This window comes from Hemiscyllium ocellatum, chromosome 1, assembly GCF_020745735.1.
Source record: "Hemiscyllium ocellatum isolate sHemOce1 chromosome 1, sHemOce1.pat.X.cur, whole genome shotgun sequence".
Lineage (NCBI taxonomy): Eukaryota > Metazoa > Chordata > Chondrichthyes > Orectolobiformes > Hemiscylliidae > Hemiscyllium > Hemiscyllium ocellatum.
In genome coordinates, this window is record NC_083401.1 from 14,260,517 (window position 1) to 14,273,939 (window position 13,423).

The following is a 13,423-nucleotide window of genomic DNA, read 5'->3' on the forward strand; positions in this document are numbered from 1 at the left end:
TGTGGTCATGCAATCATAATACAGGGAGCTAGGTAGGAAATTAGCAAACAGGATCTTTGAAATAGTAATCTTTGGGTTACTCCCAGTATTGTACTGAATTGAGTTGAATTGAATTGAATTGAATTCACTGTCATGTGTACCGAGGCACAGTGAGAAGCTTTGTCTTGCGAGCAATACAGGCAGATCACAGAGTTAAGTAGCACAGATAGTAAATAATAGGTAAACAGAGGCAAAAATAAAAACACAGGTACAGGCGACCACAGGCAAGTCAGTATAGAATTAGAAAGGTGAGACAGATGGAATGCCTATTAGATTGTATTTACTGATTTATATTTTCCCTTTTAGTTAATCTGTTTCATTTCGAATGTTATATGCATTTAGATACAGAACCTTCAAATTTTTTTTATGCTTTTTAAATTTGAATCTTATCTGTTAGTTGACGCTTACATTTGACTCTATTCCTTCCTGTCACACTTTGTTTATCATTTCTGACACTAAACCTTTTTTTCTTTGGCCTTGCTCTACTCTTTGATTTACCATATCTTCCCAAGTTTCACAATTCCATCATCTGTCTTGACAAGATTCAAGCCAGGCTCCCCAAGACATTACCTGGGGCTCTGGGTTAACAATCCAGTGATAATACCACTAAGCTATCGCCTCATGCTGCGGACACAATTACTTAGAGTTATTGTAATCCCTCTGCTACGTCACTAGATATGGACTATCACACTGAAAATGCCCCCTTCAATCTCAAATTTCTATTTGTCAGTTAATCCTCTATCATACTAATATCCTGTCTGAGAACCACAGGATATTAAGTATCCTAAAGTGTAGTACCTTGTCAAATGCCTATTGGAAAACCAAAAATATTACATCTACTGATTTGCCTTTGTTCATCCTATACACAATATAGTGCAGCATAGAAACGTAAGAACATAAGAACTAGGAGCAGGAGTAGGCCATCTGGCCCCTTGAACTTGCTCCACCATTCAATAAGATCATGGCTGATCTTTTCATGCACTCAGCTCCACTTACCCACACTCTCACTCTAACTCTTAATTCCTTTATTGTTAAAAAAAATCTTAGCTTTAAAAACATTTACTAAATTATTATCAACTACGGCATGGTGGCACAGTGGTTAGCACTGCTGCCTCACAGCGCCAGAGACCTGGGTTCAATTCCGCCTCAGGTGACTGTGTGGAGTTTGCACATTCTCCCTGTGTCTGCGTGGGTTGCCTCTGGGTGGTCCGGTATCCTCCCACAGTCCAAAAATGTGCAGGTTTGGTAAATTGGGCTGTGCTAAATTGCCCGTAGTGTTAGGTGAAGGGGTAAATGTAGGGGAATGGGTGGGTTGCACTTCGGCGGGTCAGTGTGGGCTTGTTGGGCCGAAGGGCCTGTTTCCACACTGTAAGTAATCTAATCTACTTCACTGGCTAGGGAATTCCATAGATTCACAATCCTCTGGGTTAAGAAATTCCTTTTTAATTTAGTCCTAAATCTGCTCTCACTAATTTTGAGGCTATGCTCTCTTGTCGTAGTTTCACCTGCCACTCGAAACATCCTCTCTACTAGTATCTTATTTATTCCCTTCATAATTGTTTATGTTTCTATAAAATTCCCCCCCTCATTCTTCTGAATTCCAATGAATATAATCGCAGTCTATGCAGCCTCTCCTCACAAGCCAATCCCCTCAGCTCTGGAATCAACCTAGTGAACCTGCCAGACTGCACCCCCTCCAGTGCCAGACCAAGACTGCACGCATCACTCCATGTGTGGCCTCACCAGTGCCCTATACAGCTGCAAAGTAACATTCCTGCTTCAAAACTCAATCCCTTTAGCAATTAAGGACATACTTCCATTTGCCTTCTTAATCACTTGTTGTACCTGCAGACCAATCTTCTGTAATTCATGCACAGTGACATCCAGGTCCCTCTGCACAGCAGCATGTTACGGCCCTGCAGCCCACCAAGCCTACGCTGATTCCTAATCCTTATTTAGATCCGCTTCTTATTGCCCATAAATGGAATCTAGCCCACTGCCTCACATTCATGTGTGAATCAAGATGCGCCTTAAATGTTGTTAACGTGTCTGCTTCCACCACACCCACTGACTGTGCATTCCAGACATCCACCACCCTCTGTGTGAAACATTTTAGGGGAGAAGTGCAGGGAAACTTACCCTCTTTCCACCCACAAAAGAGCCTCTGACCATCCACCCTATCTATGTCTCATAATTTTGTAGGCCTGTCAGGTTGCCCATCAGCCTCCATCTTTCCGAGTTTATGCATCCTCTCCTCATACCCTCCAGACCAAGCAACATCTCGGTAAATCTTCTCTTCACCTTTTCCAAAATACTCACATCCTTCTGGTAGTGTGGTGACCAGAGCTGCATGCAGCATTTCAAATGTGGTCTCACAAAGTTTTGTACAGCTGTAACATAACTGGCCAACTTTTATATTCGATGCCCTGGCTGATTGAAGGCAAGCATGCTGTATGTCTTATTGATCACCTCATTCACCAGTGTTGCCACTTTCAGAGATTTGTCGACCTGTACGTCCAGATCCCTCTATGTCAATGCTTCTAAGGGTTCTGCCATTTATTGTAGAATTTGCACCTGAATTTGATTTTCCAAAATGCATCCTCTCCCATTAATCTGGATTAAACTCAATTTGCCATTTCACTGCCCAAATCTGTAATCTATTGCGGATGACACCAAAATTGGTGGCATAGTAGACAGTCAAGAAGGGTTTCTAAGATTACAAAGGTTTTTGATCAAATGGGTCAATGGGCTGAAAAATGGCAGATGGAGTTCAATATAGTTAAATGTGAGATGTTGCATTTTGGTACAACAGACAAGGGTAGGGCCTTGGATAGTGTTGTAGAACAGAAGGATCCAGGGGTGCAGATACGTAATGCTATAAAGTTTGTGTCACATATAGACAAGGTGATTAAAAAGGCATTTGGCACGCTTGCTTTTATTGCTCAATCCTTTGAGTATAGGAGTTGGGACATTATGTTGAGATTGTACTGAACATTGGTGAGCCCTCTTCTGGAATACTATGTTAAGTTCTGGTCGCCCAGTTATAGGAAGGATATTATTAAGCTGGGCAGGTTCAGAAGAGGTTTAGCAGGATGTTGCTGGGTATGGAAGGTTTGAGTTATAAAGAAAGGCTGGGACATTTTTCACTGCAGTGTAGGAGGTTGAGAGGTAACCTGATAGTAGTTTATAAAATAATGAGAAGTGGGGAACGGGGAATTTCAAGACTAGGGAGCTCATTTTTAAGATGAGAGGAGAGAGATTTAAAAAATACATAAGAGGCGCATTTTTTTACACAGAGGTTGGTTTGTGAAAAATGGACTTCCTGAGGAAGTGGTGGATGTGGGTACAATTACAATGTTTAAAAGACATTTGGATGAGTACATGAATAGGAAAGGTTTGGAGGGATATGGGCCAGGAGCAGGCGGGTGGGACTAGTTCAGTTTAGGACTAAATTCGGCATGGATTGGTTAGACCAAATACCCTATGACTCTAGGATTTAATCTATATCCTACTGCATCCTTTGACAATCCTGCTCACTATCTGCAACTTGGCCAATTTTGGTGTCATCCTCAAACTTACTAATCCGACTGAAAGTGTAGTGCTGGAAAAGCGCATAAGGTCAGGCAGCATCCGAGGAGCAGGAGAGTTGACGTATCGGGCATATTCCACCAGATCATTTCTATGTATTACAATCTAAGAAGGTCATAGCACTGATCCCTGTGGAACATCACTAGTTACTGATCTCCATTCTGAAAAACATCCTTCCACTACTACTCTTTGTTTTCTATGACCAAGCCAGTTTTGTATCCACCTAGTCAGGTCACCCTGGATCCCATGAGACTCCACCTTATGTAGCAGTCTGCTATGAGTTATCAAATGCCCTATTGTAATCCGTGTATATAACATCAAGTTCCTCATCAATCATTCTTGATAACTTCTCAAAAAACCCAAGTTGGTGAGACATGACCTTCCCCTCACAAACCCATGCTGCCTTTCACTAACAAGTCCATTCGCTTCCAAATGTGAATAAATTCAGTCTCTCAGTATCTCCTGCAATAACTTGCCCACCACTGACATCAGGCCCACCTAGCTCTAATTACCTGGGTTATTTCTGTTTCCATTCTTAAGAAAAAGAAACAACATCGGCCATTCTTCAGTCTTCTGGAATCACACAAGAGGACAAAGAGGATGCAAAGATCTCTGTTAAGGTCCTAGCTATTGCTTCTCTTGCCTCCCACTGTATCCTGAAATACAATCCATCTGCCCCTGGGCACATGCCTTCCTTAATGTATTTCAAGACATCCTTCATTATTTTGACCTGCCTGAGAGTATTCACAAACCTACCCTCACCTTAACATCCACCACATTCCCCTCTTTCTGAATATTGATGTAAAGTACTCATTAAGGATATCCCCAATTCTCTGGCTCCACACATAACCTCCTTCCTTTATCTCTGAGCCTGCCTACTCTTTCCCTGGCTACACTGTTGCTCCTAAGATATGTATAAAGTGCCTTGAGATTGTCTTTAACCCTGCTGGCCAAAGACATTTTATAGCCCCTTTTAGCCCTCCTAACTCCCTATTTGAGCTCCTTCCTTTCTCTAGATTCTTCAAGGATATTCTTCTGGTTTTAGTTGCCTAGGCCTTAGGTATGCTTCCTTTTTGTTTTGACTAAACTGATCATTTTCCATGGCATCCAAGGTTCCCAAATTCAGCCATTCCTCACCTTTGTTTTCTGAGGAACATGCTTGTCCTGCACACCAGTCAAACTGGTCCTTAAAGCCTGCCATATGGATTTACTTTCAAATAGCCACTTCCAATCGACATTGTCCAATTCTTGCCTAATTCAGTTACAGTTGGCCTTCCTCTAAATTAACCTTCATCCAAGGTCCACTCTTGTCCTTATTCATAAGTATCTGAAAACTAATGGAATAATGATCACTATTCCCAAAATGCTCCCCCCACTAAAACTTGGCTGGGCTCATTTCCCAATACCAGGTCTAATATGGCCCCCCCTCCCTCATTGGACTATCCACATACTGTTCCAAAAAAACCCTGCTGGATACACCTATCAAATTACTCCCTGTCTAAACCCCTAGCATTAAGGGAGGCCCAGTCAATATGGGGGACGTTAAAATCACCCACCACAACAGTCCTGTTATTTTCACATCTTTCCAGAATCTGACTATGTATTTCTTCTCAAGTTCCTGCTGGCAGCTGCGAAGTCTAGTACAATCACAGCATCCTGATTGCATCCTTCCTATTTCTGAACTCTACCCATAATGCTTTGCTGCAATATCCCTTCAGGATGTCCTCCTTTGACACAGCTGTGATATGCTCCCTAACCAGTAATGCAACTCCTCCATCTCTTTTGCTTCTTCATCTGTTTCACCTTAAACATTGATATCTTTGAACATTAAGCTGCCAATCCTGACCCTCTTTCAATCATGTCCCTGTCATAGCAACAATATCATAATTATATGTATTAATCCAGGCTCTTAAATTAATCTCTCATACCTCTTATTCTTCTTGCATTAAAACAAATACAATCCGAGCCCCCAGTTCTGCTGAACTCAGGAACCTCTCCCTGACTGCTCTTCCTCTTAGCTATGTTTGCCTGAGACTCAAGCTCTTCCCCAGTTTCCACACTTACTGACCTGTTGCTCTGGTCCCTTACAGAGAGAAGCCAAGGAAATTGTAATGGAGAACAAAGAAATGGCAAAATAATTGATCACAAATTTTGGTTCTGTCTTCACAAAGGTGGACACACATAATCTCCAGGATTTGTTAGGGAACCAAAAGTCTCGTGAGAGGGTGGAGCTGAAGGAAATCAGTATTAGTAAGAAAGCAATGCTGGGGAAATTAATGAAGTTAAAGGCTGCCAAGTCACTAGAGCTTGATAATCCAAAATATTAAAGGAGGTTGGAGGATTTGAGCAATAGGGAGAGGCTGAACAGGCTGGGGCTGTTTTTCCTGGAGCATCAGAGGCTGAGGGGTGACCTTCTAAAGGTTACAAAATTATGAGGGGCATGGATAGAGTAAATAGGAAAAGTATTTTCCTGGGGTCGGGGAGTCCAGAACTAGAGGACATAGGTTTAGGGTGAGAGGGGAAAGAGATAAAAGAGACCTACGGGGCAACCTTTTCACACAGAGTGGTACGTGTATGGAATGAGCTGCTGGAGGAAGTGGTGGAGGCTAGTACAATTGCATCATTTAAAAGGCATCTGGATGGGTGTATGAATAGGAAGGGTTTGGAGGGATATAGGCGAAGTGCTGCCAAATGGGACTTGATTTTTATGGGATATCTGGTCAGCATAGACGAGTGGACCGAATGGTCTGTTCCCGTGCTGTGCATCTCTACGTCTCTAAGTAGCTTTGGAAATATTGTCAATGAAAGTATCCAGGGCGATACAGTAGGAATTAGGAAGATAAATGGTATGTTATGTGTGGTACATGCCAAATGGTATATTTACCTTTATTGCATGAGAATTTTGAGTTCAGAAGTAAGAATGTCTTAGTGCAGTTACACAGGGCCTTGTTGAGACAACACCTGGAGTATTACATGCAGTTTTGGTCTCCCTGCCTCAGAAAGGCAGTGCAGCTGAGGCTTTTGCCACAGAGGGAGTGCATTGGAGGTTGAGGTTGGGAGGACTGTCCCAGGAGGAGAGACCGATTTGACCGGGTTTGTATTCACTAGAGTTTAAAAGATTTGAAACATTTTAAGTTCTAACAAACAAGCAGGGAGGATGTTTTCCCTGATTGGGAACTCTAGAACCAGGGGACACAATCTCAGGAGACCATTTAGGACTGAGATGAGGAAACATCGCAGTTCTAGTAATTTTCTACCACAAAGTCTGTGGAGGTAATCACTGAATATATTCAAGAAAGAGATAGATATTTGTTTTGAATTTTAAAGGTATCAAGAAGTTTTTATTCATTTAAAGGAGAGGAAGGCATCGCCTGCTAGGCAAGCATTTATTACCTATCTCAGGGGTCAGTTGAGAGTCAGCCACATTGCTGTGGGTCTGGAGTCACATATAGTCTCGACCAGGTAAGAATGGCAGTTTCCTTCCTGAAAGCACATTGTTGAATGAGATGGGGTTTTTTTGACAGTCAGCAATAGATTCATTATCATCATTAGACTCTTAATTTCTTTACTGAATTCAAATCCTGCCATCTGCTATGGCAGGATTTGAACCCGGGTCCCCAGAACGTTACCTGGGTCACTGGACAAACGGTCCAGCAATGATACCACAGTGGGAAATTTAATGGAGTTAAAGGGTGACAAGTCACCCGGGCCTGTTAATCCAGAATACTAAAGGATATAGCCCTGGAAACACTGGATAAATTGGTGATATGAAGAGAAAGCATATTGAGTTAGGATATAAGTGATGAATAGTGAAGCAAGCTTGAAGGGCTGAATGGCTTACTCCTGTTTCTAGTTTCTATGTTTCTCTTTCTGTGTGTTATGACATGATGTGCTAACCTAGTATTGCAAAGCATCTAATAGGTCTTCCTTTATTTAGGGAGACATCGGTGGTCAAAAAACACTCCAGAAGAAGTGGACCTCCTTTCTCAAAGCCCGTTTGGTGTGCTCTGATGAGAACAATGAGATGTTTTTTGATAAGATTCATGATGTTTTTACTCTTCAGTCTGACAAGAATGACAAGAGTTCCGCTATCTTCTATGGAGTCTTTTCCACGAGATGGTAAGTAAGCTAATTTGGATAGAACAGTATACTTATGTTTTCCAGTCTTAATTTGCAGTTTACTCCTTCAACTGTGCCAATTTCTGCTGTCACAAAGGTACTGGCCTTTGCTAACATGTTATTATATGGGTAATTCATAATGAATCTCGATGGTAAATTTGGTGAACAGCACTCCCTCTGAAAAACCATCAACACTAAGTTCACATCACTGTCCAACATGCATTTCTTCGACTCAGTCCATTCCATAGTGAACTGTTCTCTCTCCTTCAACCTATGAGAACAAATAAAGAGAAATTGGCTTGGATTTTCTTGTTAGAGGTAAGACATTAATCCAAGATGGATGAGGTAATCCAAGATGGAGGATGGGAAAAGTTTCTGGCTGTAACAGCTGCTCCTTTTTTGAGGTATTTTAGGTGCTGGAGGTGATTTCCTCTAATTGCAAGAGCAGAAATTACTGTTTTATATGCTGTTGCATTGTTTTGAAACTTTGGAAAAAAAAGTCAAAACAACATCAGTTTTAAAAGGGAGAAGAGCAGACAAAGGAAGCAGATGGTGAAGACAGTGCAGGAGAGAGAGAGAATTTGTACAGTTACTGCTTTTGCTGTTTTGAATTCATGTATCACTGGACATCGGAGTGCGTCTGGGAAAATTGACACACAGTGAAAATCACAACTAATCTTGGAGGAACCTGTTTGGGTGAAGTTCACAGCACAGAATCAGATAAGTTAATTGTTGTTTTAAGTGTGTCCAATAGAAAGGCTGCAGTAGCGAGTGGAATGGGTTCTTTCTTGATTGTATGTTTTTGGAGATATGCCTCTTGATTAAACTTAAAATATAAGCCATAACTATTAATTTAACCTGGGGCAGTGTTTGTAGAGGAATAAGGTGTTATTTCCTGGGTCTGTAGATTGTGAAGGAGCAAAAATGGCCTTTAATAGAGTGATATGTACGTCTTGTCAGATGTGGAAGTTTAAAGAGAGTTTAAGGGTTACTGCGGATTATATCTGCCATAAATGTTGGCTGCGAATCTTATCAGATCGAATGGATTGGTTAGAGAGACAGTTAGAAGCAATGAGGAATTTGCAACAGCAACAGTATGTGATGAATGGCAGTTATAGGAAGGGGGGAAATCTCAGATACAGTCACATAGATGGGTTAACTCCAGGAAAGGTAAGAGAGGTAGGCAGCTAGTGCAGGAGTTTTTTGTGGATATACCCTTTTCAAACAGGTATGCTGTTTTGGAAAATGTAGGGGGTGATGGATTCTCAGGGGAACGTAGCACGAACAGCCAAGTTTCTGGTAATGAGACTGGCTCTGATGCAACAAGGTGTAGTCGGGTTCCAAGAGATCAATTGTGTTAGAGGATTCTCTAGTCCGAGGTACAGACAGGTGTTTCTATAGCCAACAGCGAAAAAGCAGTATGGTGTGTTGCTTCCCTGGTGCCAGGATCAAGGATCCCTCGGAGAGGGTGCACGATGTTCTCACGGGGGAGAGGGGCCGGCAAGAGGTCATTGTCCACATTGGAACCAACGGTATAGGAAGGGAAAAGGGAGACTCTGAAGGGAGATTACAGAGAGTTAGGCAGAAATTTAAAAAGGATGTCCCCGAGAGTAGAAGTATCTGGGTTACTCCCAGTGCTATGAGCTAGTGAGGGCAGGAATAGGAGGATAGAGCAGATGAATGCATGGCTGAGGAGCTGGTGTTTGGGAGAAGGATTTGCATTTTTGGATCATTGGAATCTCTTTTGGGGTAGAAGTTATTTTTATAAGAAGGACAGATTGCACCTAAATATACTGGCAGGGAAATTTGCTAGAACTGCTCAGGAGGATTTAAACTAATAAGGTGAGGGGGTGGGACCCAGGGAGATAGTGAGGAAAGAGATCAATGTGAGACTGGTGCAGTTGAAAACGGAAGCGAATCAAATAGTCAGGGCAGGCAGGGACAAGGTAAGACTTATAAATTAAACTGCATTTATTTCAATGCAAGGGGCCTAACAGGGAAGGCAGATGAACTTGGCATGGTTAGGAACATGGGACTGGGATATCATAGCAATTACAGAAACATGGCTCAAGGATGGACAGGACTGGCAGCTATAATGTTCCAGGATACAAATGCTACAGGAAGGATAGGAAGGGAGGCAAGAGAGGAGGGGGAGTGGCATTTTTGATAAGGGATAACATTACAGCTGTGCTGAGGGAGGATATTCCTGGAAACACATCCAGGGAAGTTACTTGGGTGGAACTGAGAAATAAGGATGATCATCTTATTGAGATTGTATTATAGACTTCCGAATAGTCAGAGGGAAATTGAGAAACAAACTTGTAAGGAGATCTCAGCTATCTGTAAGAATAATAGGGTGGTTATGGTCGGGGATTTTAACGTTCCAAGCATAGACTGCCATAGTGTTAACGGTTTAGATAGAGAGGAATTTGTTAAGTGTGTAGAAGAAAATTTTCTGATTCAGTATATGGATGTACCTACTAGAGAAGGTGCAAAACTTGACCTACTCTTGGGAAATAAGGCAGTAGATGACTAAGGGTGTTAGTGGGGGAGCACTTTGGGGCCAGCGACCATAATTCTATTAGATTTAAAATAATGATGGAACAGAACAGATCAGATCTAAAACTTGAAGTTCTAAATTGGAGAAAGGCCAATTTTGACGGTATTAGGCAAGAACTTTCGAAAGCTGATTGGGGCAAATGTTCGCAGGTAAAGGGATGGCTGGAAAATGTGAAGCCTTCAGAAATGAGATAATGCAAATCCAGAGAAAGTATATTCCTGTCAGGGTGAAAGGAAAGGCTGGTAGGTGAAAGGGAAGGCTGGTAGGTATAAGGAATGCTGGATGACTAAAGAAATTGAGGGTTTGGTTAAGAAAAAGAAGGAAGCATCTGTAAGGTATAGACAGGAGAGATCGAGTGAATCATTTTGGGAAAGCAAATCTTATCAGGACTTATACACTTAATGGTAAGGTCCTAGGGAGTGTTGCTGAACAAAGAAACCTTGATGTGCTCCTTGAAAGTGGAGTCGCAGGTAGATAGGTTAGTGAAGAAGGCATTTGGTATGCTTTCCTTTATTGGTCAGAATATTGAATACAGGAGTTGATAGGTCATGTTGCAGCTGTACAGGACATTGGTTAGGCCACTGTTGGAATATTGCGTGCAATTCTGGTCTCCTTCCTATCGGAAAGATGTTGTGAAACTTGAAAGGGTTCAGAAAAGAATTACAAGGATGTTGCCAGAGTTGGAGGATTTGAGCTACAGAGAGAGGCTGAACAGGTTGGGGCTAATTTCCTGGAGCATCGGAGGCTGAGGTGTTATAGAGGTTTACAAAATTATGAACGGCATGGATAGGGTAAATAGACAGTCTTTTCCCTGGGGTCGGGGAGTCCAGAACTAGAGGGCATAGGTTTATGGTGAGAGTGGAAAGATATAAAAGAGACCTACAGGGCAACATTTTCACGCAGAGGGTGGTATTTGTATGGAATGAGCTGCCAGAGGAAGTGGTGGAGGCTGGTCCAATTGCAACATTTAAGAGGCATCTGGATGGGTATGTGAATAGGAAGGGTTTGCAGGGATATGGGCCGGGTGCTGGCAGGTGGGACTAGATTGGGTTGGGATATCTGGTCAGCATGGGCAGGTTACATCTCTATGACTGTATTTCCTGACATAGTACACCCACCTTTGGATAAGGTAGGCACAGTGGCTTAGTGGTTAGCACTGCTGCGTCACATTGCCAGGGACCTGGGTTTGATTCCAGCCTTGGGGGACTATTTGTATGGCGTTTGCACATTCTCCCCGTGTCTGCGTGGGTTTCCTCCGGGTGCTCCAGTTTCCTCCCACAGTCCAAAGATGTGCGGGTCAGGTGAATTGGCCATTCTAAATTGCGCGTAGTGATAAGTGTGATAGCCGGGAGTAGGTTAATGGATCTGGTGTGTTACTGTTCAGAGGATCAGTGTGGACTTGTTGGGCCGAAGGGCCTATTTCCACACTATAGGGAATCTAATCTAAAAAGTGCTTCAGAAATCATAATGAGCATTCGTCCTAATGTTTTTGCAATATTTGTCCCTCTAGCCCTCACATCTGCTTAGCCTCTCCATCCACTGCCAAGTCATGTCTAACCTACTTCCAGTCGCAATTCATGCCAAGCCGTGCACTCTACCTCTCCCAGACTTGTGCCCCACCTGTCATTTTTAAAAATTCTTTGCGTCTACCAGTTTTCCTCCCTGAAGGACATCGTGAACCAGATGGGTCTTTTCCTGACAATCTTTTCGTAGTCATCATTGGATTCTTAATTCCAGATTTCACCAGGGTGGGATTCGAACTCGGGTTCCCAGCATATTGTCTGGGTCTCTGAATTAACAGTCGAGTGATAATACCGTTAGTCCACACCTCCCCACTTTCAGAGAACTATGATTGCGTTGCCTCTTCCTTTACTGTAATATCCTACGGGTCGTTCTGCTATAGCATGTATTTCATTCAGGCAAATTTGATGTAATGTGATTGACGAATTAGAGACACTTTCTAAATTGCGAACATTTAAAACATGTGTTGGCAGTAACGCGATTACATCGCCAACACTTTAAGCGCTGTTTCTAAAGCATGATTTTTTTTCTTTAATGCGAGGTTGCGCAAGAATGCACCCTTTGTGTTTTGGAAGAACTACCTGCATTGATGGAGTTCAGATCACCAAATTAAAATGCAAACTGTCAATTTAACCACAAAGTGCATGTTAATTATCTGCTTCATCTGTCTAATTGCATCTGCCAGAGAGAAAAACAGAGCTAATGTTTCAATTTTGGGAGAGACCTTTTCTCAGAAATGGGCATACCCGGATGCTGCAAGAGTTTTTAAACCAACCAGAGAAAGGACAGACTGCAACATCTGTGATAACATAGAAGGCTGGAGCAATTAAATGACAGGGAGAAAGTGAGCACAGCAGATATTGAAATCTGAAGTAAAGACAGAAAATGTTAGAAATACTTTGCAGGTCAGGCAGCATCCAGGAGAGAGAAACAGTCAATACTGTAAGTGCAATCATTTTAGGTCAACAATTTGAAACATAAATTCTGGCCCTCTTTTTACATTCCTGGCTTAAAAGCCTGCTTAATATCTGCGCACTGAACACAGATTTAAAGTGATTTGCAAAAGAAGGAAATGCAATGTAAGAAAAAACATTTTCATACAGTGTGTGGTTTGAGTCCAGCATATACCATGTGACATGGTGTGCAGACAGATTCAAGAGGGCATAAGATAACAATTTAAATAGAAATAATATGCAGAGTTATGGGGAAAGGGTGTGAGAATAAAGATAAATCATGAGGCTAATTTGGAGAGCTGGTGTTGACACAAAGGGCTCAATGGCTTCCTTCTACACTGTAACATTCTGTGACTGAATTCTGACAAATGTTCAGTGATCTTGTAAAGTATCTTTATATTATGAGTAGGCACAGTGTGCAATGGTGTCGTTATATGTGTGAATGTGTCATCTTAGTGTCTGTCTGTCAGTGCCTCCCTAAATGTTGGAGACTTGAAATATTAAATGTTTATCTGACATCTATCAAACCTGCTGAAAATTTCCATCATTTTTGTTTTATGTCACTGCTAAGATCTTGCAATGATGTAAGAAACTGGATACAGTGAAGGGAGAATTACAGGATTGTTTTTTGTTGGAGGTGCTA

General features: G+C 42.1%; 1 protein-coding gene across 2 annotated transcripts in view; it reads left to right on the forward strand.

Annotated features, from left to right (window-relative positions):
- Nucleotides 1–13,423, forward strand: part of sema4f (sema domain, immunoglobulin domain (Ig), transmembrane domain (TM) and short cytoplasmic domain, (semaphorin) 4F) — a 234,365-nt gene that overhangs the window by 175,036 nt on the left and 45,906 nt on the right. For both annotated transcript variants that reach the window (XM_060837263.1, XM_060837356.1), the window contains exon 8: nucleotides 7,565–7,746. In XM_060837263.1, coding sequence (XP_060693246.1) covers nucleotides 7,565–7,746 — 182 coding nt within the window. The remainder of the gene's footprint in view (nucleotides 1–7,564; nucleotides 7,747–13,423) is intronic.